This window comes from Chroicocephalus ridibundus, chromosome 14 (genome assembly GCF_963924245.1).
Source record: "Chroicocephalus ridibundus chromosome 14, bChrRid1.1, whole genome shotgun sequence".
Taxonomy (NCBI): Eukaryota; Metazoa; Chordata; class Aves; order Charadriiformes; family Laridae; genus Chroicocephalus; species Chroicocephalus ridibundus.
Genome location: NC_086297.1, coordinates 9,748,714 through 9,775,985, shown reverse-complemented (window position 1 = coordinate 9,775,985; position 27,272 = coordinate 9,748,714). Strand labels below are relative to the sequence as shown.

The 27,272-nt window shown below is 47.7% G+C and overlaps 1 protein-coding gene across 9 annotated transcripts in view; it reads left to right on the top strand.

Annotated features, from left to right (window-relative positions):
• The first annotated feature begins 838 nt into the window (after nt 1-838).
• Nucleotides 839-27,272, top strand: part of TNRC6C (trinucleotide repeat containing adaptor 6C) — a 322,756-nt gene continuing 296,322 nt past the window's right edge. For all 9 annotated transcript variants that reach the window (XM_063351800.1, XM_063351809.1, XM_063351804.1 and 6 more), the window contains exon 1: nt 839-936. In XM_063351800.1, the coding sequence (XP_063207870.1) occupies nt 883-936 (54 nt within the window). In that variant the 5' untranslated portion in view covers nt 839-882. The remainder of the gene's footprint in view (nt 937-27,272) is intronic.

The window sequence follows — 27,272 nt, the reverse complement described above, 5'->3', positions numbered from 1 at the left end:
GCTGAGGAGAAGGGTCAGGAAAATGGAGAAAGCGGCGTGAGGTAGAAATGACAGGGAGCAGAGGGACGAGGGAATGAGAGGAACTGAAATGGCATGGAGGGGACAAAAAAAAGGAACAGTATACGTGGTTAATCAGCAGCTTTCACATTTGAAGATTATCAGGCCTGTTGTGTAATGCTCTTAACTAATTTGGCCATTTCTAAAAGCACTGTTGCTTTCTGGGGGGGGGGCTGTAGGGAGAGGAGGTGGTTCAGCTCTTGTGCAAGGCCAGACGTGATTCCTGGCCAGGCCTGGGAAAGCGTTTCATCTAGAGCACCTACAAGGAGCTGCTTAGGGGTAGATCCAGCACCAGTTCCTACTAGACCACACCAGGCTTTTCCTCCTCTCCAAATGAGAGACGGTATTTCCAGTGTTACGTGAGAAAAGACACATTCCCAGCTGCGAGGGAAGGGTTTTGTCCACGTTTAAACACTCAAGAAGAAGAAGAAGAAAAAAAAAAAACAAAACAAAACAAAAACAACAAGTCTAAATGTAATGAAACAGGAGGAAGTTGGGCTGAAAAACCTCAAATCAGCAAATTAGACTCAAAACCCGCAGACAGTCGCCGTGCTGGGTTTTACTACTGCTGTGCTTCGCGTTGGGGATGCGGTTAAGAGCCTTGCAGACTCGAGATGGACGTGTAAAAAAAAGAAATGGGCCGGGCGGTGGGGCTAACGGGGGCTGAGCGGAGAGAGCCTTGCGAGGGGAACATGCCCCGTGTATCCCGCGTTATGCCTTTTGGGAAGGCGCAGGGTGATTAGGTCTTTTATTGAACCATCCTGTGTGTCTCCTCCGGCAGGGCCATCGCTGATGGGCAGGGACGCGGGGCGAGGATGAACCTGGATGGCTCAGTGGGGACAAGTTGGCACAGAAGAGGCGCTGGTCCTTCCCAAACAGGTAAGATGCTGCCTCACCTGGGATCACAATGAAGGGGGGAAGGTTTCGCTGCTGGAGATGATGATTTGCACATATGACTTTGCATTTCAAAGCCTCCTTCTCCCCCCTCTCTCTTACCAGTGAAAACTGGGAGTAATTGTACACATTGCAGGAAAAAATTCATTTTATTCCCAGAGGTGTAAATTAATTGATTCAGCTCAGGAAAAAGACCTGGGCACTGTTACAGCCAGCTCCCTGAAGGCATCTCCTCGGTGCACGGGTCTGATCAAAAATGCAAATAAGGTCTTAGGAGGAGTAAGGGACGGGAAAGGATGGAAAGTAATAAGGAAATGTAATATTGTCATGATGCAAATGAGTCATGCTTCCTTCTCTGAACACAACACAAAATAATGATTTCTGCTGCCCAAAATGGTCTTGCAATTCTGCTGGGTGTGCAAAGCAGAATGAAAATAGTGATCAGGGGCTGGAAAATCCCCCTGTCAGGGCAGAATGAATGGCCGGCTTTGCAGAGCACGGGGCTGACGTGATGCACCAGCCCTGGAGGAGGGGAACTGAAGCCTGACCTCTACCGAGAAGGCTGTGGTGACACGAAGCATCTCACTCTGAGCTCCTCGCTCAAAGGCGGTTGCTGACTGCGAGCTCTTCCTTTCCTGGGTGGCTGTGGAGACTCCAGCCTGGTGTCAGGGCTGCGCGGGGAGCAGTAGGTGTCAGGAAGGGATTTACCCGTTCCCCTGTGCTCATCTGTGACTCGCTGGTTGAGTTTTGGGTCTCTTTCCCTTCTTCTGAAGCTTCAGAAAGAGCTGCTGTGACAGATGGACCACACTGGGGCATGTCCTGGCACTGCTCTCTTGGGCTGGGGTTGGTGTAACCACTCCCAGGGGCTGAGTTGTGCTGCACAATGGATTTGGGGGTGGGAGGGTGTTTTTTTTCCCCCCATGCCGTTTGGGCAGGGAATATGGATGGGGACTTTGCTGTCTTCCATGGTGCTGTATTTATGGGCTCCTCTGAATCAACAGGGAAATGATTCATTGGTGGCAGGACCCCAATGCTCTCACTCTCCTCTCCTTTGGCATGTTCTTGCCGTGGCTTCTGGTCTTCTACTATGAGTCTTCAGCTTGCCAGAGATGTGTGAGGAAGTGTTTTGTGGTGGGTTGTGTTACGAGCAAGAGATGGTCTTTGTTGTGGTCCGTAGTTCGTATGTCACTTTAGCTGCCCCAAACTGAAGTGGTTATTTAGGCTACCTCTGCAGGCCGTGGTGAGAGACGACCATCTCGGAGGGAAGCGGCACTCCCGGGGGGGAGTGGCTCCCTGTAGCTAGTAAGGCAGCCTGGGTGGCTGCAGCAGACTCACTAGCTAAGTTGTGGAGAAACTTCATCTCAGTTGAAGCCCAGCGCTGCTGGGTTCCCAGCTGCTGTGGCAGATGGGGCTGGGCACAACTGGGAAAGCTGTGGGCTCGTAGCTGAGTGTGGAGGCTGTCGGAGCGATGCCCTCATCGCTGGAAGCTTTGACTTGCAAAGCTCTGAGAACTGGGTCCTTTTTGCATCTCAAATCGAGGACCCAACCACACGGTACCCTTCTGATTTTAATTTAGCTGTGCCTCAGTTCCCCAGCTGCACAAGAATAATTCCACTCTTCCTCGCAGGGCTGCTGTAAGGCAAATTAATGTTTGCAAACCACTCAGATACTATGATAATAAATGCTGTGAAAGCCCAGGAGAAAATTAATAGCTCATTATTTAGACCAGGACTTCAATAGCATGCCATACGCAGGACACAGGGCTACATATTGAATGATGAGGATAAAGAAAAATATTGAATAGCTGCTCATTAAGAGAGCACTATCCATCTGGTGTATGAAAGGGGGCTTTTTCCTGCAGAAGAGGTGGTCCATGATGATATTATTACAACGTGTGTTGCGATGCATCTATGCAATGGGACTGGGCCGGGGTTATCTGTGCCGTCCGGATTCTGGCATTTTTCAAGTGCTTGACTGCAACCTGGCTGCTCTTTTAACACTGGGGTTGGCTTTTAATATGTAGCAAAGAGATAAAAATGCCAGTAGATGGCACTCAAGAATATGGAGCATCATTCCCGGGTGCGTGAGGCCAATAAAATATGTTGTTGTGTACCACAAATGGCTTCTTCTGCGCAGCTCTTTATAACGGCTCTTTTTTCTACCTTTTTCTGGCCTGGAAGTTTGGTGCATAGAGCAAAGAAAAAAAACAAGCGTGTGAAGCAGCAGACGTTGTTAGGTGGTCTGTGTGTTCTCTGATCTCAATTTTGGTTCTGCCCTTTGGGTTTAAATTACTTAACAGGCTAGAAATCCTGGGCTGTGCTCTCCTCAGCTGACCCTTTTTTATGCTTTGCTTACAGCTTGTCTGTAAAATGAGATGAGAACTTAATTTGAAAGCTGAAGTTAATTGACCTAAATAAACTAAGAGCCTTCTGTTGGCTTTATGGTAAAAAAAAAAAAAAAAACCCACACACAAAACAACCCAAAAAACAAACCAAACCCTGCATAACCCTAGCTCTCTTCCTCAAAGGTGCTACAGAGCAGAATGGTTTTCCTGGTGCATTTTCAAGCTGCTGCTGTTTACTAACAGTTAATTGTGGCGTAGTATTGCCTAGAGAGCCCTGTGATCAGAAAGCTGTTGTGCTCAGCGCTGATGTGCAGAGACAGGGAGGCGGCACCAACCTGGAGCTGCTTGGTTTGACTAGGAAAGATGGGCCAGGGTAGTGGATGGAAATGGGGCGAGGGTCTGGCTGCAGCCCCCCTGGGCTATGTAGAAAGCAAACCCTAGAGCTGCAGGGAGGTCCCTTCACGTCTGCTTTGATGCTTGAGTTGACCACAGAGCAGAGCCCTTTGCAGCCAGATTTCCTCGCTCAGCGTGTGGTGTTGCAGGATTGACAAAAGGCAGTTTTGAGCCGGGCTGTCGCAGGAGTGAGGGACGCCTCGTCTGGAGGAGACCCATCACAAGCTGGGGCAGGTGTTGGAAGAGCATCTCCTTTTGCAGCCTAAGCCTGAGCTTTAAGATCTGTGATAACCTTTCTGGTCTGTGACTCCATCTCCCTGCTGGGAATGCAGCCTCAGCTTGTTGCCTCCTCTGCTCTCCCCTGCCCCGGGTACCGCCTGGCTCTCCCGTGATGTCTCGCCGGCATGCTGTCTGAGCTCTGCTTTGAGAACATCAGTCCTCGTGTGGCTACACAACTCTAATTACTTTGGGCCCGCAGATGCTCTTGTGCCAGTTTAGCTTGATTCAGTACTACCTGTAATAGCTGAAACCAGAACAGGGAGGACTCTGTCTATACCCGTTATCGGTGCAGTGATTTAAAATGCTTTTTGGCTGCATTCATGCCGTTTTTCTGATCTGGACAAGTCCCGACGCTAGGCTGAAGGATGCTCTTCCAGGAAATAGAGAGAAGAGGATGAGAAGACAAAAGGCACAGCGTTAGCCTCCAGCTCAGCTCCTCAGAAAGCGTGGGCTGCAGAGCTGGGCTCTGGGCACCGGACGGGGATGGGAGACCTTGGTTTCACCTCTGAATCCACTGGAAACCCATCATATGAGCTTGGTCAGACGGGGGTTAGCCACTTCCCTCCTCTGTGCTGCCATTCTCCTCTTGTGAAATAGTTTTGGCAATAGCCTCTTTCCTTTGTGAAGGTTATTGCAGCTCTGTGAATGACATTTCCCTATTTTACACATGCTTCAGGTGATATATTACAGTGCTGGGGGGGGGGGGGGGAGGCACTCAGAATGAGAGAATAAAATGAGCTCACGGATTTAGAGTCAAAACACAGACATGTTTGGGTATGACAGTCCAGAAACATGCTTGTTTTCAGTAAAACCTCTCCTCTTTCGACAATTTGCAGGAGCGGGGGGTGGGAGGGGGCAGCTGCCGGGCTGCTGCCTGCGGCTCTGCCGGTGGGAGCCCTCTTGTGGCAAACGCTGAACATAGAATCACAGAATGTGTTGGGTTGGAAGGGACCCCTCAAGGCCATCTAGTCCAACCCCCCTGCAGTCAGCAGGGACATCTTCAACTGGATCAGGTTGCTCAGAGCCTCATCCAGCCTGGCCTTGAATGTCTCCAGGGATGGGGCCTCCACCCCCTCTCTGGGCAACCTGGGCCAGTGTCTCACCACCCTCAGGGTAAAGAACTTCTTCCTAATGTCTGATCTAAACCCACCCTGCTCTAGTTTAAACCATTGCCCCTCGTCCTGTTGCTACATGCCCTTGCAAACATGCCTGAGATGGTGACGGTGTGGTGGCTCGGGTGTGGGGTCAGAATGGAGAAACTGATTTTTTAAAAAAAAAATTATATCTATAGAAGTACAGATGTGTGTCCAGGAATAACCAATTCATGGGTGATTTGCTGTTTCAAAAGCCTTTCTTTAGTGCAGTGCAATAGCAGCAAATGACATTTCTTCATTAGGGGAAGTCACATACTGTTGAAGAATTGCCAATGTGCTTCTCGGCTAGGTGGGAGAAGGGAATCATGGAGTCTCCCAAGTCGGAAGGAACCCACAAGGAACATTGAGTGTAACTCCTGGCTCCGTGCAGGGCAACCTAAAAGTTAAACCATACTTGTTGTTTAGGAGCACTGTACAAGTTCTGCTTGAACACTGACAGACCTGGGGCCTTGTTCCTGGGGGAGCTTGTTCCAGTGCTTGGCCCACCCTCTCAGTGAAGAGCTTTTTCATTGTAGCCAATATAAACTTCCCCTGACACAGCTTGAAGTCATTCTCTTGTGTCCTGTCACTGGACATGGGAGACTAAGGTCGGCATCTCCCTCTCTACACCCCCCTCATGAGGAAGTTGTAGACAGCAATGAGGTCATTCCACAGTCTCTTCTCTAAGCTGAACAAGCCAAGTATCCTCAGCAGTTCCTCATAAGTCATGCCCTCTAGTCCTTTCACCGTCTTTGTTGACTTCCTTTGGACACATTCAAATATTTTTACATCCTCCTTATATTGTGGAGCCCAAAACTGCACATAGTACTTGAGGTGAAGCCACACCAATGCTGAGTATAGTGGGACAATCACTTCTTTCCATCGGTTAGCTATGTTGTGCTTAATGCACCCCAGGGTACAGTTGCTCCCATAGTGAGCTTCCCATCAACCAAAATGCCAGGTCCCTTTCTGCAGGGCTGCGGTCCAGCCTCTTGTCCCTCAATCTATATGTACATCCAGGATAACGCAGTCCCGGGTGCAGAATCTGGCACTTGTTAAGTTTTGTACTGCAGGTGATTTTCCAGAGCTCTTCTCTATCAAGTTCTCTCTGTAAGGTCTCTCTTCTATCGAGGGAATCAACTGCTCCTCCTAATTTAGTGTAGCTGGCAAGCTTACCTAGTGCGTTCAGCTCCTGTGACCAGATTATTGATAAAAACACTGAAGAGCATGGATTCTAAAATTGTGCTTTGGAGAACACAACTATTGACTGTTGAACCAGCCAGATGTTACCCCATTTACTATACCTCTTTGAACCTGACCCTTCAGCCAGTTGTACTGTGTACGTGTCTAGCTGTATGCTGGACACTTTGTCCAGAAGGTTACTGTGAGAGACAGTATCAAAAGCTTTGCTAAAATCCAAAAACCCCACACCTACTACCTTCCCTTTGTCCACTAGGTGGGTAATCTTGTTATAAAAGGATATAAAGGTATAAGGCATGACTGTCCTTCATGAGCAGATGATGACTTTGTCCGATGACTGCATTGTCTTTCCGGTGTTTTTCAATAACTCCTAGAATAATCTTCTCCATAATTTCACCAGGCACCGAAGTGAGACTGACAGGCATATAATTACCAGGATGGTCATTCTTGCCTTTCTTGAAAACTGGAATAACATTTGCTAACTTCCAGTTGACTGAGACCTCTCCAGCTTCCCAAGATTGTTGATAAATAACTGTGGGAGGCCTCACAATAATATCTGCCAACTCTTTCAGTACCCTGGGATGAATCTCATCAAGCCCCGTCATCTTATGTGCATTCACTTGCAGCAGTAAATCCCGTACAAGTTCAAAGTCAGTTGGGACCTTATCACTCCCCCCAAGTCACGACCCTCCAACCTGGGGCTCCAGGCATCCCAGGGCCCACCATTGGTGTGAAAGATAGAGGTGAAGGAGGAATTAAACATCCCTGCTTTATCTTCATCCCTGTTTGTGACCAACCCTGTCAAGTAGTGGACCAATGGTTGGGGTTTGGAGAGAAAGCAAGCGCAGAGCCTCGGCGTGAGAGGGCTTGTGAGGGTGCGTTAACCTAACCTGCCAGGGAGGTCACCTCGTCCTCCAGTCTGCTCAAAAAGCTGGGCCAGGGCCGGTACCTGTTGCTAAAGGAAGATGTCCCTGCAACGGTAATTGAAATAATTACAGCTCACTGTTAACGGAGGGGAAATCGCTGGCCGGGGAACGTCGCATGAGCTAACAGTAGAAAACAGATGTTCCCCACTACATTTACTCTCTAAGTGAAAGTACAACAGATGCAAAACAGCATTAAAATGGTAGCAAGGCTGTAAATACAGCTTCTAATTACTGCGCCAGGTAATGTCAATCGCAACAATCCACGTTTCTCCCAAGGATGCTCTGCAAGCAGGCGGGATGTATAAAGTCTTTTAAAAGATGTATTTGATGGGTTTTTTCCTCACCCTTTAAGGCGACATATATAATCATGCTGACTTAGGGTAGCGGGGGGGGAGCGTCACAGCCTTTCTGCCTGGCGTATCTTTGGTACGTGGTGCTGAGAATAACCAAGGAGATGGGAACAGAGCATCAAACGCAGAGATTTGGGGATGGGGAGAGGTGGGTGGAGGAAGCTGCCTAGTATGGGAGTAGATTAAGCAGGAAGGAGCAGAAATGAAGAGCTGAAGAGACAGTGTGAGTGACGGGGAGAGAAAATAGCACCGAGCAGGTTGGTCCCAGCTGACTCCTAAGAAGTTATAGCATTTGCCATGGAGAGGAGGGATTTGGGATTCTCCGGGCTCTGGCAGTGCCTGAGTCACCTCGGTGGTGCTGTAGTAAAGCGTAATGGTCGGAAATGTTCCCCCCTGGTTCTCTGCTAACCACTCTGTTCATCAGTCTGATTTGGGGTTTGTAACCCTGTCAACCACAGAAGCAGCTCAGCATCTCTTGCACCTTAATAGCGCTGGCAGTTTGCCTTCCACATTCTGGGGGGGGGAGTTCCTCCTCTGCAATTTGGGGCGTGCAGGTCTGAAAGACGTTGGTTTGCACTTCATTTCTTTTTCCTAAAACAGGAATCGCTCTTTTTTCCAGAGGTGATTTGTTTTGGAGGGAGTGGGAAAGACGCTTTGTGTCAGGATGGTGTCATTGTTAAGGTGGAAAGGCCCTTTCAAAGAGCCTATCGCAGCTTTTCCTAAAGCTGGGGGCGTTGTGACCGCCCAGGCCCTTGTGAGCCATAGCGCTTCCAGATTCCCTCTTGGCTCTGGGATCTGCCTTCTTTCTTGGAGCCACAGCTGTTGGGTGCTTTGCAGTTCCAGATTTGCCCTTTCCTGAGGCTGGGTGCTAGCTGTTAGGTATTTGGCGTTAGCATCATCCTGCTGGGACTTGGGGCTTGTGGAGGGGCCCGAGCCGTGGAGCCAAGCTCAGGCAGAGCTTGGTGTGGAAGCCGGCAAGGCCATGGGGTACCCTGGAAAGGAGAGACGTACGTTAGCACCAACACACCAGCGTCTGCACTAACAGCGTTCCTGGACTGAGCGATCACTCTTCTAACAGAGAGCTGACTGGTAAGAGAGCATTGCTTTAATAGGTTGGGCATCTTTCATGGAAACATATGGATTATAAAGAGATATTTGGAGCCTGAATATATCATGAAAGAGAGAGAGAAAAATGTATTTTCTCCTTCTCCTTCCCATAAGTGCTCCTCCAGCTTCATTGCTCTATCTGCTATTGGTGGCTGCTGGGAATAACGCGTAGGCACTGAAGTGAGAACCTTCAGGATAGTCATATATTACACGGGAGTGTGAAGATCGGTGCCTGCCTAGAGTTTATTTCAGATGTTACTGTGTATTACCGATATTTCCAAAGCTGATGCTCAGCTTCACTTCATGCTCCAGAGCCCACTTGACCACTTACTGGCCCACAGCCCTTCGCGCAAGGCTGGAGAGGCAGAAAGCGGTGGCTGACCCTTCAGGGTGTGCAGGGAAGGACATTTGCCTTTTGGAGGGGTCAGGGGACGCCCAGCCTGTGCCTGGCTGGGACGCGTCGTGGGGCACGGGGATGGCGAGGAGCAGGGATGTCTTTGCTGCACGCACGTAGTGCGAGAGCGGTAATACAGTCGCAAAACAGAAAATCCCCCCCTCTCTCCTCCCAATCAAATTAGGAGCAGAGAGCAGCAGAAAGTGCATTAACTAATCAACCTGTGATTTCAAATTGATTATTGCAAATTGCCAACCATAACAATTCTCCTAATGGCGGTGATTTAAAAATAAAAAATAACAAAACTCGGGCCTCCCTTAGGCCCTGCGCTAACCCGGCCTTGCTGTGGGGCGAGGGCTGTTTGTACATCATGGCCCTCGCGCAGGGCTCTCGCCGTGGCTCGGGAGCCTTGGATCAGCCCCGAATCCGGGCGGTGTGGGAGCAGGTGTTTGGTTTGCTGGTGGTTCTGCCTCCATCCACCGTGGCCTGGCACGGTGAGGCCGGCGGTGGCGGGCGGCCTTGCTGATGGCAGGCGTTCCTGGTGGCTGGGTGCGGGCAGCAGCCCTGAGCACCTTCCCAGCAGTTTCCCTGGCAACCAAGTCATCCTGCCAGCAGCCTGCGATGTCAGAAAATAAAACAAGATGATACCGCAGCTCCTCCAAAAAAAAAAAAAAACCCAAAACATCCAAAGAAGCCCCCCTCTACACCCTGACTCCTCCATTCCCCCACCCCAAACTGTCGGCCCCCTTCTTCCCGGCTTCTTCCCCAAACAGCTGGCCCCCTTCTTCCCCCTCTGTGTCTTTTGCAGGCTGTCTGGCCATGCCCTTGTACAGGGAGGAGCAGAAAGCACTGTACTTTGAAGACCGCCAGTCGGTTCAGGCGGATGCTGGAGGGCTGGGAAGCTGGAAAATGGCTCCTGCATGAGCTGGGAGCATGGCCCTGGCTGGATGTTGGGCAGGTTCCTCCATGTTTCCTCCCTGGCCAACCAGGCAGTTTGGCTCAGTGTGTTGGAAGCACCATGGGGCAAGGAGTTTGAAGGCACCTGAACTGCCTCAGATCCTGATTTTGGCACAGATAACTACTACAGCAATGTTCCCTTACTGCCACAATATGGCGTAAGTGTCCATCTCTTCTTGGGCTGATCACTTTCCTGTTGTCGTGGTCATCCTTATGGAAACTTTATGCTGCCTTCAGTGGACCTGAGATCTTCTCATGAAAGGGCTTCACTGAAGGCCGATTCACTGATGGAGAGCATGTGAGCTGTGTGTTTCATGCAGTTACATGGTCATCTTTTGTGGTGGACCGATTAGGAGCACCTCCCTAGAAGGCATATGAGATGGGTACGTGTATTAGTGGTCCACCTGTGGTTTTTGTGAAATTAACCCTGCTTGCTGCCCATAACAGTAGGTCCCAACTCTTTTGGAGGCAATGAGTTGATCTTGTTGGACAAATTAGTAGCTCGCCTTCCCACTTTGTCTCTCTACTTCTTTCCAGCTCTTGCCTGAGCGAAGTATTTTACTCCAAGAGTGCTGATACAAAATCCAGAGCAGGTATTTTCCACCCTGTATTTCTCTCCTTCTTTGAGCAATGCAAAGACAAGCAGGAATATTTTTTGGATCCATGCGATGGGTCATCAGGAGGACTTCTGGATACAACTGAACATATGCAGGGACTAGAAATCTTAGTGGGATAGAGAGCTCTATAGTAGAGTCTGTTGTTCCTAATAACACCTTCAGGGCTGGATGTGTGCGTGTGTGGACACTTGCAGAGATGCTTTTTACAGGTGAAACCAGATAGTGTTGGGGAGTCTTGTTTCTTGGGCCAGACTGTCCTTTTTATGATTTATTTTTTTTTGTCTATTAATACAAAGCATCTGTCTGCAGACCTGTTAGTCGGGTGACTTTGACCACCTCTCTGTTCCTTTTCTGAACTTCTTGGACAAATCCTGCAGATTTTACAAGGTATCTTCCTCATGTACCTACTCCCTTAGTGAAGCAAGACAAGGCTTTCCTTATTGTTATAAATAGCCCATCTCACTACTGCTTCATGTTGTATAAAACCTAACTTCCAATTGTTATAAGGGTTTCCTCCAAGGCAGTTTGCCTCCCAAACTTAGCGTTAAATTTGCCAGAACAAAAACCTCATAGCTTTTCCTTTCCATGGGAGGTGTAGGGTGAAACCGAAGGTCTACTCAATTGCACGTGTTGAGCAAACCATGCGTTTGTCAAATTTCTTTCTCTGTCTAAAGCAGCTTTGCTTTGATACCTGCTTCTTCCAGTGCTTAGATCAAATTCACTCAACTGATAGAGTGTGGTTGGGAACAGGGGTCCTAGTTTCATTTGCTACTGATGCCTCTGTTTATATGTAATTGGTTTTATTAATCCAGGAGCTCGTAATCACGAGTACTTGTGCCCATGTTGCCTGATACTCATGCTAACCCATTGGGGTTGAACTTAATCACCTTCTTTTTTGATTACCATAAACATTTGATAACCTAGCCGTTCCCGGCAGTTGGAGAGGTCTTATCACTATTCTCAAGGGAGTTTGTTCCTCTGGCTCAGGAACATGTATCTAATGACAAGAACGTAATTTCTATGGAGAGGCTTATCCTGTTGGTACAGGACAATTCTTGGGACTATAGAGTTACCAGGTAGTAGGTACCATTGTTTGTCTCTGTGCAAGCAAAATATTTCTAAGATGGCTTAACCATTGCTGCTGTCCTCATCTGCTTATGCTGAGGGGCCCTTGGAGGGCCCCATCCTCTCCTTTTCTTGGGTCTGTTAGTGTTCATAGAGGCCTGGGGATCCCCCTGTCTTGTTGCTTTCCTCAACCAGCAAGGGAGAATGGCATCTCCCAAGGGAAGGCAAATGAACTGGTTTGCTAACCCGCTTCTAGTTATACATGTCCAGCTTCCAATTCTTAGTTTGGAAAGACTAGATGGTTCTTCCAGTCATGTCCCAGCAAAGGCTGTCACTTGTCACACGGCTCATGAACTATGTCCTGCTCTCTGCCCAGGGCTAGTGTGTGCTGCCTCCTCGAGCTCTTTCCCCTTGTAAATGAATGTGCAAGAGGGCAAATTTGTGGGGAGCAGTCACTCCTGGGAGAAAGTCTAATGGGGTGTCTAATGGGGTCATCGCCACTTGCTTTTCCTCTTTCTTACATTCTTTTCCTTTGATGGCTGTAGAAAGAATGAAAAAAAAAAAAGAAAGAAAGAAAAGAGAAAAGATGTGATGGAAAATCTGAAATAATAAATACAAATTTCTCTGAGTGAATTGGACAGTATAGAAAATATTTAGGAAAAAATCAAGAGAGTGGTTTATTCTGAATACAGAAAACAAAAACCAGCTTCTTCATATTGTATGTGTTACTTTTTCTGGTTTTTTCTGCTCTCTCCATTAAAACCTCAATAATATACCGGAGTCTATTAGAGGTTTTCAAGATGAAACCAAGTTTGGTCATTATCACTAAATGGCCCTTTGGTGGGCTGTATAAAAAGAGTGAACGGTCTCACTGCGGTTCTTAGTGGAAACATGCCCAAATTGCAAACCCCAGATTTCTGCTGGCCTTACATCAGGACTAACAGATGCTGCGGAGAACGACGGTGAGTTTCTGACCCTCCTGCTGGCCCGTGCTAACACCCCGTTTTCAGGACTAGTTCTGCCCCAGGCACCGAGGAGGCAGCAGCTCTGGAATCCTTTCCTGGTGCAATTCTTCCAATTTTAGTTCTGGAGATCCTCAGGGGACTCTGCACCACGGCTGCTTTTGCTGCTCCCGCAGAGCTCTCCTGGGAGCCGGAGCCCAGCAGCTTTCATCTGCACTTAAGTCAGACTATTACTATATTTTTTTTTAAACCTGCACGTCTCTGCCATGAATACAGAAAGGCTGATAAATACAGCGTTTCTGGCAGTCTTTTGTCTCTTGTGCCTCTGTTAGGATTCTCTCACCCGTGAACTACTTCAAGCGCTAAACCTTCCCTTCAAGCTGGGTGCAGCCAGTGGGACTCCCACGTGGTGGTGGTGGGAAACCTACGGTGAAACCTTGGTGATCCTTAACTGTGCTCCACAGCAGCGTGATGCAAAGTCCCTGTATCCGTCTGTTGATCGAGGAGACCCCAAAGAGGTGTAGAGGACTGACTGACTCTTGGAGAGAGGCTTTATAATGTTGTACGAGACTGATCGCTCTGTCATTTTGCTTATTAAGAAGCTGGGGGAGACAAATTTAGACCCGAGAATGAGGTTTGCTCTATGGGATAGCAGCAAAGCCAACTCTGTCTCTTGGAAATGAACAACAAAGGCAGCAAAAGAAGATATTTGCTGGGATCTGGCAGTTTATACTGTCATTTTCCTTGGTTTATTGCCAAACAGATACAGTCTGCACTTGGGGAAAACAAGGGGATGAGTCAGTCTTCTCCGCTCAGGTTGTTATAGGCACTTCTTGCAGGCTCTAATTTAGACGCTGCTTAGTGGATTTGAGCTCTCAGTTCCACAATGTCCTACTGGTCATGAAAGGACAGGCCTTTGGCCATCTTCACTCAGCCAAGGCAAGTCCGGTCCCTTAGAGGCTTAGTGGAGATGGGAAATGAAATACTCCCTCAGCCAGCCTCTGGGAGAACTGTCCATTTTTGAGTCAAAGGCAGCCAAATTCCCCCTGTGAGAGTCCTTTGCTCTCAAAAGGGATTTGGCATTGGGTCAGTAATGGAGGAGTGTCACGTGTGGGGGAGGCTCGTGCCACGCTTCGCTTCTTGTGCAAGGAGCACGGGGGGATGAGGATGCACGAGGGTGGGTTCTGCAGGGCTGTTTGCTGGCCCTGCTACGGTTCACGGTACCATGGCTCAGCCATCCAGCATCTCAGGCGGGTTTGGTTTTGCAAACCTCTGGGGGCTCTGCAATGCAGTGATCCCAAAGCGTTCCAAAGGGATAGCCAGCTCTGCCCAGGGCTTCTCTGCAGCGTTGCAGTATATTGATTTCCCTTTTAGGAAAAACATCAAGAGGGATAAAATCCAGGAGGGATTTCTCAGGGACTTTTGTGCAAGCCAATAAGCCAGCAAGGCTGATGAAGAAACGCAACCTCCCGGCTGAGTCACGCTCTATTCAGGTCATGTTGGATACAGCCATTGCTTTTCCAAATTGTCACCCTGATGGGATCTAGAGAGGTCAGTGCCCACGTTTTTGTGGAGGAGGGTGCTGCCCAGGCCCTATACTAACAGCGTCTTTGGTGTTGTAGCTGATTCTTTTCTTGCTGTCTAAAAAGGAATAACAATTTATTTTTATTTTTTTTTTTAATACTGCCTCTGTTACTTCACATCAGGGGGTTACCATTAAAATGTATAACATGGACCTGTTAGGATGTTGGTTGCTTGCACCACCTGAGCCTGTTTGAATCCTTATGAAAACCTCCCTGAATAAATATCCTTGTAAATTTGAGGAGCGTGAGTGGTTCTGCATGCTCGCTGCAGATGGGTGTGCTCGGACTAACGGCTCTCCCTGTCTGCAGAAGTACTGCTCTGTGGTGAACGAGGGAGTCAAACGCGAGGCTCGGTCCGTGCGGAAATTTTCCAGCCTTTTTCATATATTGCTCATAAAGTTTCGGTGAATACATTGTGATCCAGAGAGCTGTTATTCTCCATATCACGCAGTAAGCCACTGTAAGGAGAACAAAGTTCCTGACTGGCCAACCTGCTTAGAAAATGTACCCATTTCTTTTGAGATTAGTGTGCTTTCTCTCAACTTTTCTTTTTCATATATAGAATTGTAGTTGTTTGCGGATGGAAATAGGAAGTTATCTCATACAGTGTATGATTTTCAAAAAAAAAAAAAAGGGAAGAAAAAAAAAAGTTGCATTTCTCTGTTCCCAGCAGAGAACTTTATCTTGCATATTGAATTGCAAATAGCAATTCCAGCGGAGTTACAAAAAATAATTTTCTGAGCTTAGTTTCTGTTAAAAACCAGGTCTGAATGCAAGTTGTTGTTTTAATTAACTAGGTGGTTTGTAATCAATTCTACCCTGGCAGGGATGAAAGTGGCTAGTTCAGTGCCATAATTGTGAAAATACTAGCAGGAAAACGTCTCTATATCCAGACAAAAGAATTCTCCTCAAACAAACACTCATGTCCAAAGCTAATTTGAATGCTAAACCCAAAAGATATTAAGAGGTTTTTTGATGTTTTACTCTTGTTTGGATACTTGTGCTGTTTGACTCTGTAACTACCTGTTTGTTATTTGGCTGAATTAAGCACCGCTGCATTCGTTAGCATATACAAGAGCTTAGTAATACAATCGGGCACTAATGCATTCATTTTCTACTTGACTGCTCGTTCATTGAGATGTTAGTACATAGGAAGAATATGATCAGGGTGACTGTGGGATGAACTAATCAATCCATAATGAATAATCTGAAAATACAGATGTCTGAGGGAGATGTCCCCAGCACAGACGGAATTCAGCAGAAGCGGAGGAGAACAGCGGGGGGAGACCCCGCCGAGGTGGGCTGTTCAGCCCTCAGCTGAGATGCCACCACCTCATTTCCCCAAAAACAAAGCCTTGGGCAGATCTTACCTGGAGCCCGTTCAAAAGCTGGAGGTTGGGTACATCTGGAGCAGCCTTCCACTGCCCGCAAAACCCAGCGACCTCCGCTGAAGCTGCAGAGATCTTTCTTTGTGAGGGCTGAGTGCTGGTAGGGGCGAGCTGCCAGGGTTTCCTCAATGACAACTGCTCCTTTCTCTTTCCCTTTCCTCATTCCATCCCCTGCCAGGAAGTTGTCATCTGGTGGCGCGTTGGGTTTGGTTTTTTTTTGTTTTGTTTTTTTTTTTTCTGGTTCTGAGCAGCTTGTTCTCACTGGTTTTGCTGTAACTTCTCTCTTGGGAGTTAATTATTACAGATAGCTCTGCGTCATCTTTCTGGCTCCAAATAAAGAAGCTGAGCAGAGGCACAGACCCATGGCTGGGATCCATTTTAAGCCAGGGCAGGCTTCAGAGGTGCTTAAAAATGCTCGTAGGGCCACCGGAGCGGGTGCAGGTGTGCTCACAGCTGTCTGCAAGGGCGAGAGCAGCGGTTTTGAAAGCCACTATTTTTACTGCATTAGCAACTCTCGTCCAACTGTCTGAAAATGCAATAACAACCGAGCGCTGCCCCTTTATTGCCACTTTTCAGTAGAAGTCATGGAGACCTGAAAGGGCGCAGTAATTTCCTGAAGGCTACTTGCGCGTGCGCTACACCTGATTAAGGAGTCCCTACGTTTGTCCCTTGCAGTGCCCCTGAATCCCGGCTGCTTCTTGTAGGAGCCTCCTGCCCTTTCAGCAATCTTTATTGTAAGCTTGGACAAATTGGACAAATTGTTGAAAGCAATCTTTATTGTAAGCTTGGACAAATTATTTGCATGCAGATTTTCATCCCTCTGCTTTGCAAACCTTAGACATCCCCTCCACACTTAGACTTACTAATACCGCCGGTGTACGTTTTCTTACCCTTGGATTAGGAAATGCTCCTTTTCTTTTCCTTTCAGCACTTTCTGGGTTCCTACATCCAAGAACGTCACCTGGGGTATTCTGACCTGAAAGTAGATATGACTGGAACAGTTTCCCTTCTTGAGGCTTGGCATGTCCTGGATTTCTTGGGTACAACCCAAGCCTGCTGCCTTACAGACAACTCCCATTTCTTACAAACAGGAGTGCTGCATCCCAGTCTTTTGGTTCAGTCCCAGAGAAGGGATATGGCAGGACACGACCCTTTTGCCTTTGTTTCAAAATAAAATAAGATTCAGTCTGGGAATGGGTCTTTTGATGTCCCGGAGCAGTTCAGTGATCCTGTCGTGTGGAATGATTCCTGCTGGCAGAGATCACTCTGAACGATGGTGAGGTGATTAACGTGTCGTTGTGATTAACCCCAAAGTGATGTGCGCGTGTGCTGTGTGACGAGCACTGAGGTCTGCCCTGCGCGTCTCCCTCCATGTTATTCCTGTAGCGGTATATACACAGCAGTCCTGCTTTGCTTTCCTCGAGGGCTGTGTTGCGTGATGGGATTATTCACTTTGGAAGTGAGGGTGGGCTCCTATATGGTGCTTCATTCACATGAAACCAAAAGATTTGCAAGTAAATTCCAAGACAGCAGAAATCGGAGCAGATGCTCGACGGGCCTGCATCTGTCCTGCGGAGTGGAGGCTGCGCGGTCAGGAGGGCCAAGGGCTCGAGAGAGAAGAGTTGAGAGAGATTTAGTAAAGACAGGGAAAGTTCAGCCTGAGCCGCGTGTGTGTCTGTGCGTGCCCGTGCGCCTGCGCGTCTCCCTGTGTGGGATTTTTCTTGCCTGTTCTTTCACCGCCCGGCGTTCTTTATTGTCTCTCGCAGGTAGATCACTCGTTGCTATAAATTTTCTTATCTCCGGTGCTTTTCCAATTATGGATAACAACAGGAAAGCAGTCATTGGTTTCTAAAAGGTCATCAAGATATAGGGCCCGATTGGGAAGGGGATGACTTATGGAGTTAGCTTGTGTAAATCTGGGGAAGTTTTATGCACAAGTCAGGCACGAAATGTAAGTGAGATTCATAAAAAACAGAGATTTACACTGGCTTCAGTTAGTGGAAATCAAAATGGTTATGAAAATTTCCCCTTCTCTCTATGCCTGAATATGCAGAGAATAAGCTTTCAATGTGTTTTCCAAGTGTCAGCGAAGGGCTGTCCTGCCAGCCCCGGCCGATGGACCGCTGCCTCTCCAGAGGATGCTCAGGGTGCAAAGCGGTGGTAAATACCAGCTTTTTCCGGAACTTGCCTTGCCGGTCATCTAGAGGTGACTCCTCCATGCATGAGAGGGCAATTCGGTCTCGTCTGAGTGTTGGCAGCGTCCGGTGAAGGTGATGGCTGGTACAGAGCTGCTTGTCAGGCAACATCAGGATTAACGCCACCTTCTCTCTTTGCACCCACAGAGTCACTGCAGATCTGTGGGGCTTCAGTCACTGCATCTCTGTCAGGTTTGCGTGGGGACGGGAGCCTGCCCAGGTCACAGCTGGAGACACCTGGTTTGACATGACCTGCTGTTAGCCGTGTCTGCTGCCAGCGTTGGAAAAGAGCGAAGGCTGAAAGCCCTGGAGGCTGTGAGCAGAGGAGACACTTTGCTCCCGAGCTGTGGTACAGGCAGCAGTTACATCCCAAAAATTTGCCTGCCTTACCCGTGTGCTGAAAGTGTCCTTCAGCCTCTAGTACAGCCATCGCAGCTGGCAGTGACATAAGGTGACAGCGTGTTTCTCATTGGTCTAGCAACGGCTCTTGTGCACATACAGCAATGTCATAGTGCAAGGCCTGGCTCTGTCTTGAGTGGTGCAGCCCATGAGAAGAAGAGTGGAAAATGTCCCTCCCATTTTATGTCCTGGCCTGTCCCACAGCATCCCTGGCCATGGGGTTCCCCTTCTGCTTCCCTGTGCTGCTGACATACCCCTTCTTGGTTTTTCTTCTGGTTGCATCGATCCAAAGGAGGCCAAAATATTGACACTGTCATGGAAGATCACATGCATATAGTGGGTTTCCAAGCTGTAAAATTATGTGGCTTGTGCAAAATGCAATGAGTAACAAGCAACAGTTCAAGGGAGAGGAACTGCTGAAAAACTTGTCCATTTTATGTACTTAGCTGAGGCACGAAAGTTATGAGCCTCATCAGCTCAGCTACTGGATCGTCAGAGGGGAGAGAAGAAGGCCTGTCCAAGGACAGGCCATCATGTCTGGAGACCTGGATGTCCATCTGAAGGTGTTTCTTGCTTTGTTTTCCATGGAGAGATCCCTGGGTGACTGTGGTCCCACTAATGCCAAGTTACACGTGAGGAGCTCAGGCTGTGAGGGTGAGGTGGTGGGTTGAGGGTGTCAGCACCGCAGAGAATCGCTAGAGCAGGGCATGGGCACGCAAAGCCTTCCTGAAAGGCTTTGAGGTCTGCAAGACAGGCCAAGTTCAACCATAGCATGTGAGATAAAGACAAGGCAGAAAAGCTGGCTTGCATGGCAGGGCTGTTTTCCAGACACACAGTTGCCCTCTTTTGAAGAAAAATGTCATGTAGATACAATTTCCAATGCAAATGGCCGTGGCAAATGGCCGTGAGCACAGCAAGTAGCCAGAGACGTAGGTAGTTCTGACCATGCTGCCTCCCTGCACCCACACGTGATGTACAATGCAGCAGATCTGCCCTCTAAACTTGCTTTGAAACACAACGATTCAGAGTCGGTACAGAGGTGTCTGGCAGCAAAAAAGGTGTTGGGACCTGCCATGAGCTACTTAACCTTCTGACTAATGCACGGAGCCACTTCTGTCACAGCTGTCTGAACAATACATTTGCCAATTAAGTTAATTCAATCAAATCCCTTGTATCCAGCAGAAATGGCAGAGCAAATCCAGGTGAGGGAGAGAGAACAGAGCCAAAATTCCCCTCTATGTCACACAAAAGAAGAACAAAGGGTGTGCGTGTACGCGCATGTGTGTGTATAAATATTTATGAATAATTGCACCGCGGAGCCACAGCATAATTGACGGCGTGAAAGCCGGTTCCTGGGATGTGTCCTCCCCACCTGAGAAGTGATGGAATGACTTGGGGAAGGGGCAAATGCTGCGTAAGGGCTTCAATCCCACTTCACTTGTCCAAGTGCAAAAAGGATGCGTTCAAGGTGCGTTGGCCTCGGGGAGGCTCCACTCACCCTGCTCCTTACTATCCAGAGAGATGCCAGTGCCCATCTCCAGCTTGGAGGTCAGAGGGGTGGTCATGAACAGGGTTGTCCATCAGTGCTCCTGGTTTCCTCAATCTTGCAGTGTTAAAGCTTCATCAGTGGATTTCTACCCTTCCCCATATCTCCCACCTGGGCATGGCTTTTGTTTCCAGCTGTTTCCACTGACAATTAATTAAAACACCTAATTTGTAATGTGGTAAACTGCTTTGATTTCTCTTTCCCACTGTGCTTGGTTTCATTAACGCAGGACTTGTTCAAGCTCTCCAGAAATTGTGCCTCAGCATAAAGGTGCCATTTCTTGACATCAGTGCAAGTTTTCCCCACCTACCGAAAACTGTTGCGTGAGCAGGCTGTTGTGACAAAAGTGAGTGTTGTAGCAAGAAAACAAATACTACTTGCCCAATGAACAATGTCTCCTTCACCCAGACAGCAAAGTCTAGGAAGCCACATGCTTTGGACAAGGTCTGTGATGCCACTTTTGTGTTACAGTCCATCTCATTGCAGCACAACCCAACCCTTGGGCAATGGGCAGGTTCAGCCATTCATCACGTGAAATGCAGAATATTTTGGACCATTGTTGTGTTACAAAAAAGGAAGCGTTACCTTGGAGGGTCAAAGGGGTTTTATCTGTACCTTATGAAGCATCCTCTACGTTTTCTTCCCCATGAGTTGTTTTTTGTGTTTGCATTTCCTTAAACAAATTTGAACTAAGCGCGCGTGTTGTTTTTCCTTAAAGAGTAATTTTTGGTTGCACTGTTACCTTTTTATGGTAAACGTTGGTCCTTTTAGCTAATGCCTACATCCCATCTGCGCTGGGGACCCGCTCCATGGAATGGAATTGCTAAATCTTCTCTTATTTCTGCTCTATTCCTAAGTGTGCTTTTACAACGGAAGTACTGACACAACTTGCCTGTGATCACACTGGCTTGGGCAGGAGCGTGGCTTTTCATTTTGGTTTCCTCCATGGCCTGCGAGATTGCAGCTCCTCCAGCTGCTGTATAACAGCTTTTTCACTTCAAATGTTGTGGCTGGAAATAACGTAGATAGCGTAAGAGAGCGCTGCCTGTCAGTAACCGCTCCCCACTGACTTTAGCTGTCCCTGTGTTGTCATCGGCCCCGGCACGGAGTTTTCTGGAAGCACCAGGCTTTGCAGGGGGAGCTGGGGTTGATGCAGAGCATTGCCAGAAAGGACGGCAGCACACAAGGGTTGTAGCTGCGTGTGGGATTCTGGTTCCCGTCCCAGCTCTCAGCTTTTCTGTGACCCTACTGCTGTCCTGATGTAATCTAATAGGGAAGGGGGGAATGCTTTAATGTTTGCTTGAGAGCAGTATGTGGGGTGCAGCGGAAGATGTCGGAGAGTGGTTAAAAAAAACCAGCATCTGCTTTATGGACAGTGACTGCAGGGCTCTCCTACCCGTGGAGAGGCTCACCAGGTACCTCCAGACGTGCCCGTAAAATACTTTGTGTTTTAAGGCTGGACATGAGCACTACAGGGAAGGTGGACGGTAGAGCCCAGGTGGCCTAGCACAGGTTTCAACGGCCACTGAACAGATTCAGTTGCCAAAGGAGTCCCACATGGAATGATGAAGGTCTATGGTAAGACCAGAAAGTGCAGAATATCAGAGCTGTGCTTGTTCCAGAGGGAACGTTCAATGCGTTCCCTGTAGCCACTCCTTTGGAAGCAGGATACGGCCAACAGCTGCTGTGACGGGGCAGGGAAAAGCCAAACGAGACTTTTCTTCCTTGACCTGTTCAACCTCGCTGGGGTGGCCCAAGGTCTGCCTAAATGAGGATGTGATACAGCCCAGCAGCAGGAAAGGTCAATCAATCAGGGGGCTGCCCGTTGCTGGCGCAACGGTGATTAAATTGGGCTTTGCCAGGTTATGTTGCAATTTGGCATGCTGCCCATCTGTCTTGCCAGGTCATGGTCAAATCCAGGAGATCCCAGCTCATGTAAATTATCCTCCTTATCCCCCAGTCTCATAAGAGCGCTCATGGTTGCCGCATCCCCTCTCCGACACAGGGGCTTATATAGCATCTGGGCCTGGCAGTAGCTTTCCCCTCCAGGGACAAGGAGGAGGGAGAGAAAAATTATCAGTTCATTATTATTTTTTTTTGCCTTTTTCCCCCCTTCTTTTTGGCCTTCTTGGCAGGACAAAGAATGGCAACCGAGCGAATGTGCCGCTTTCCAGATTGACACCGAGTGAATACGGCCACTCGTAATCACTGCCTACGAGCATTTATCACTTCCAGAGATTATAACGTGGGGAGCAGGTGTCTGACCTGCAATGACAAAAACATGGAGTGGTGGTAGGAAGGAAGGAAATAGATAAGATGTCATTTTTCAGCACAATTTTTCTCTCTTTAATGTTCCCCTAGATTATGGGAAACAATCATGGGATGGGGAACACCAATGTTTTATGGTGTCAGTAGGGTTTCGGGTTTTAGGTAAAAAAAAAAAAAAAAAAAAAAGTGATGTTGGATCCAGTATATTATGGGGTATTTATAGGACACACTAAGTGAGGGGTTTTTAAATTTATTTACTTGAGTCAAGAAAGATAAATGGGATTCTGTATCCAAGTACTTGTATCCAAAGGAAATTAAAAGAAACACAGTCCTCTTGAACTTGGCCTCCACTAAGGGCAGAAAAATGACACAGCCATGACCCTTCTTAGATTAAAGAACTGCTCATGCCTCAAAGGAGATGGTAGAAATTAGTTTGTAAAAATCTTTCCTTCTCATATTACACATTTTTTGCTTCTCCTCATCTCTATTTTTTTCCTACTACAAGAGCCACCAAAAAGTAAAAAGAAACAAAAATCCACCAACTTTGCTGTGGTATCTTCTACCGCTACTTCTAAACACACTCTTCTGTGTGACCCATGAATGCTGCTTTAATTCTTGAACGTGTTTCAAGATAGAAAATGGTTTTAACTTTCCTGATCTGCAGTTTTGGGTTTAAAACGTCATCTCTCATTTTAATAATGGTAATAATCCTGTTCTGAACTGCTTTCATGTTTTCCATCTGAAGAGCCGGCACATCCTACACGTTTAGGCATCACAACATCCTAGGACCAATGAGTGCAAACTGCCAGAATCCAGATCCAGTTGATTGCACAAATCCCAGCTGCTTGTATTTGAAACCTTGTTTTAGATCCGTTATTGCAATGTACCCATAGAAAAGAAGGAACTGAGAGGCAACGGCGTCTTGCAGGTCACACGTTGAATATAATCAACCCCCCCGTATCTTCAGGGTCTTGGGCAGGAAGAGCTGGTTGAGGTCAGCCTGGCGGTTGCGATCTCTGGCTATGAGAAGTGCTCGCTGGAGATGCTGAAGAGACAACAACCTCCATGTTGTCTCCAGGTGCATATGTGTTAGTTCAGGACTCTTGGGGAGAATTTTGGTGGTGCTGTTGCTGTTGTTGAGCACTAAGAGGACAGCTTCTGCAAGGAGCGATTTCCTCCCTCTGTGGCTGATTTGGTTGGTTGTGATTGATTAGTGCTAACTAACCCAAGAGACGATGTGGAGCCAGCGGCTGCAAAACTCGTATGATGGGTCTCTCTTCTCTTTGTTAAATGGGAATAAATCAAATTTTCCTCCACTGCAAATTTCCGAGCAGTGAGGTCTCTGGGCACCTATTACACATCTTGTGTCTTGCTCTTCCCCCGGCAGCTGCAGTGTCTGAGGTCTGTACCGAGATCCCTGTTACGGAATGACGCCATCCTTGCCAGCATCCTTTCCTTGCGAAGGAATAGCCCGCGTGGGATGCCACGGGGAAGGCAGTTTGCACCCAAGAGGGAGGAAGGAAAGGACAGTGTCCCAAAGAGACAGGCACCACAAGCTTGCCCTGGGTCACACACAGGGGTGTAGAAGAAGAATTCACTTTTAGCAATGGAGAGGGGAGGAAGGGGACAGAAAGGAGAGGTGAATCTGGGGGAGAAACCCTGGACTGCAGCAATACGCAGGGGTTGTCTCCGCTTTCACCCGGAGATGTTCTCTCTCCCGTAAGCAGGAGCACCCTGTGTCCATTAGCAAGTCCTCATCGGACTTTGGTACCACAAGACCACAAGGTGATCTCAGCAGAGTCAGATCAGCCTCCAAAGCAGATCTCCATATCCTTGAAAGTCAACCCATCAGAAATGACATGGGGGGAAGAGGAACTTAAAAGCACACCTCTTTTTGTCCTTGCTGGGATGTTCTTTGATGGAAGTGCTAGGGTGGGGAGGCTAAACAAAAATAAGGATGAAATTTTGGAGATGGTGGTAATGAAATGAAGGGGTTTGCTTGTCTCTATCTATAACAACCTTCTGGCTAGTAATCTGAACAGAAATAATAATTTGAAAGGGCAGATAATTAAATTAAACAGGCAACCAAACTGGAGGAATAAGACTTTTGATGAAGAAGGGCAGCTGGGGAAAAAGTAGAGGAGGTGGCACGGAAAAGCAACCCATCTCTTTAAATTGTCAGTCTCTCAGGGCAAGGTTGCTGGAGACATAATGAGTGTCCTACTGAATTATCTCCCACTTTTATTGTCTGTTGCTACCACGGAAAGATGGGGAGGTGGGGAAACTAACTTTTTTCTTTTTTTTTTTTTTTTTTTTTGAATTTGGACAGACTTAAAGAAGTGGCATCAAATTTGAAGGGCACCCAATCAATCTGTTGTCCTAGCTGCATGAAATTGTATTTCCCTGCCACTTCATATCTTATTTGCAGCAGCTGGGCTGTAAGTCATTGGTGATAACATTCTTTATTATGCAGCCGTGTTTATGAACTGTGCCTGGAAAGAGATGATAGAAATATGCAGCAATATGCAAAGGGGGGGATGCTGGGGGGAGGGGGAATAAATGCTAGTTGCTAGGGCAACCGTGGGGCTATTTTGGGCATCAAATTTTGCAGATGATGAAAAGCATTTTCATGTGATGGTTGGTCTCTCCGGGAAGAGAAGGGGAGAGAGGGCACACAATAAACCAGGAAGATAATATTCAAGAAGGCAGGCATTTAATTTTTTCACATATAAATACATATATAGTTTCAGCTGTACTGAAAATGTATTAAAACCAAAGGAGCCAATAGCTCTTAGTCAAGGGGAAGGAGAGATGTTTTAAATAACTAAATAGGAAATGGTGGCATGTTAGTAATTTGGGAGGCTTTCCTACATCGCTTGGCACGGTCTAAATCTAGCCGGTGCTCCCAGAAAGCACTGCATGAGCTGTGCTGGTGTCTCCAGTTACCCCCGCCCGCACCCAGTCCATCCCACCATAGGCAACTCACAGCCCTTTCCCCCAAAGGCTGTCTCCGTCTCTATCTCAGCAGCAATTGAGCCAATTAATTCACAACCCCTACTGTCACAGGTTAAAAAAACCCAAGTTATCAAAGACTGCTCTTGACTCTCGCAAGGATCAAATGATACCTGTACTTGATACCCATTAAAATGCTGAGATTCAGAAAAAATGGGAATTGCTTTCAGGCAGTTGCCCTCCGCCAGAGATCTCCAGCCTTGGAGGGTCTGAGCTGCTCCCACCATGCTGACGTGGGGATTATGGAGGGGTGGGCTGGGTATCTCCCCCACGCGCACAGTCTGGGGCGGAGGAGGGAGATCCCACGGGGGACCTTCAGGACTGAGGTTCAGGCGTGGGAGATGGACGGTCTGGACACTTGGTGTTCGTGCCTTGGCAATGCTTTGAGCTGACGGTAGCACTGAAGAGCGGTCAGGGCCAAGGCAGCACAAATTTCCCATTTTTGGCCTGTAACAGAGTGATACCAGAGAGAAAAGGTGACAGGTGGGGGTGAGAGGGGTGAAATCACCTACATTTGCCCCAGCTGGGACCAGGGTGGGGCCTCCTCTGCCGGTCTTGGGTGGGAATGGAAAGGGCGGCCCCAGTTGGGTTTGGCACCTTCACCTGTGGAGCTCTGGCCAGAGCAGAAAGGGCAGGAGGAGAGGAGGCAGGAACTGCGGCGCTCGGGGAAGGTGGAGCAGGGTAAGAGCTTGTCCTCATCTCTCGCCTTCTGACTTTCTTTAGCGTAAAGTTTGCTCATGCTCTAGACTAACTCTGTTGCAGTGATGCTCTTCTTAATTTGATTTTACTGGAATTGCTGCGAATGAGAACAAGCGTACGAGTGTTGTTTGCAGCCCCTGGATGATCACTGTTGCTCGAGCCGTTCTTAAAATCCTTGGGACTCTAAATATATTGGCACATTAAGCCGGTTAAAATGAACTGCGCGTGTTTTCAGCAAGAAATCTATTCCAAATGCAATATAATGTGACTCTCTTATTGCTCTAAAGTTGTGTTTTTAATTAAGTAGTTATCAGTGGCAGCGAGATTCTTCTTGAATAATTAAATCAAGGTAGTTTAGTGAGTAATTGTAAAGCGAATTGCTGAGACCATCAGGCTGCTGTTAAGACAGTCTGTTTTCTTTCAGAAAATTAATCCAAGTGACGCGTGTTGCTAAGAAAGTGGTAGAACGTTGTGCTGGGTAATGGGCATTTGTCTTGGCGTGCTTTGTGTCTCGGAGCTGCATCGTCCTCGTTCTGCCTCCCCATCCTTCAGTTGTCTTCTCCAGAAACAAATGCTGATGGCTTTTCCACTTTGCGTGTTCCCTTTCCCTTAATCTGCTGCCCTGGGTAGTTCATCACAGGAGGCTGAAAAGGGTGATAATTTAGTTACTAAAGAACATAAGCACGGACCTGATTTTACCAACTCTCATGTGTGTGAAACAGGACTTTTTGGTCTGGATTTCCCAGCTTTTGGCCAAAGCAGAGTTGAGCCAGCTCCGTCTTTTACACCCTGGCATCTAATTGAGGGGTTTTGCTGCTTGTGTGTGTTAATCTGGTATTTGGAGTGTCTCACTTGGCATGTAGCAATTCTCTCGCTGTTAGGTATTCTGAATATAAACAGCCAGCAGACACCTTCCATCGTATTAAACTTTATTTGCCAGGAGATCAAGGGGAAATCCTCTGCACCACCCCTGGATGTGTGCGGGTGCCTCTTGCCGCGGTCTGTACGGACTTGCCTACAAAAGAGATGTCCATCCACACGCTCAGTGAAGGAAAAACGTGCGCACTGTAGAAACAATATTTTTTGACAGATTTGTTATTTTTGAAAGCCTGCCTCGTGTTCTCTTAGTAGCTTTGCTTGCTCTGCCTGAGCAAACTCTAGCCAGCAAATATGAGCATTACACAAATTTTGAGGAAGCCAAGCTGACTCTGGAGCAGCTTGTTGATATTTTCAAAGGCAAAATGAAGAATTAAGCGAGGAGAGCCTGGCCACCCTCCTGACATTATCCTCAGGCATCAGCAATCACACAATAATTTACCAGCTGATGTTTTGTTAGGGCATTTATTCTGTAACTGCGAAGTCCACGAGGACTGATGGGGATACTGATATCTTGTGGATTTACTTCTATGAAGTGGGATTTTTTCTAAAGGGCCTCAATAATTTAGGAGTTCAGCCTTATTGAAAAGCATTCGGGTACCTTTGGAAATCCCATTCATGACTCTCC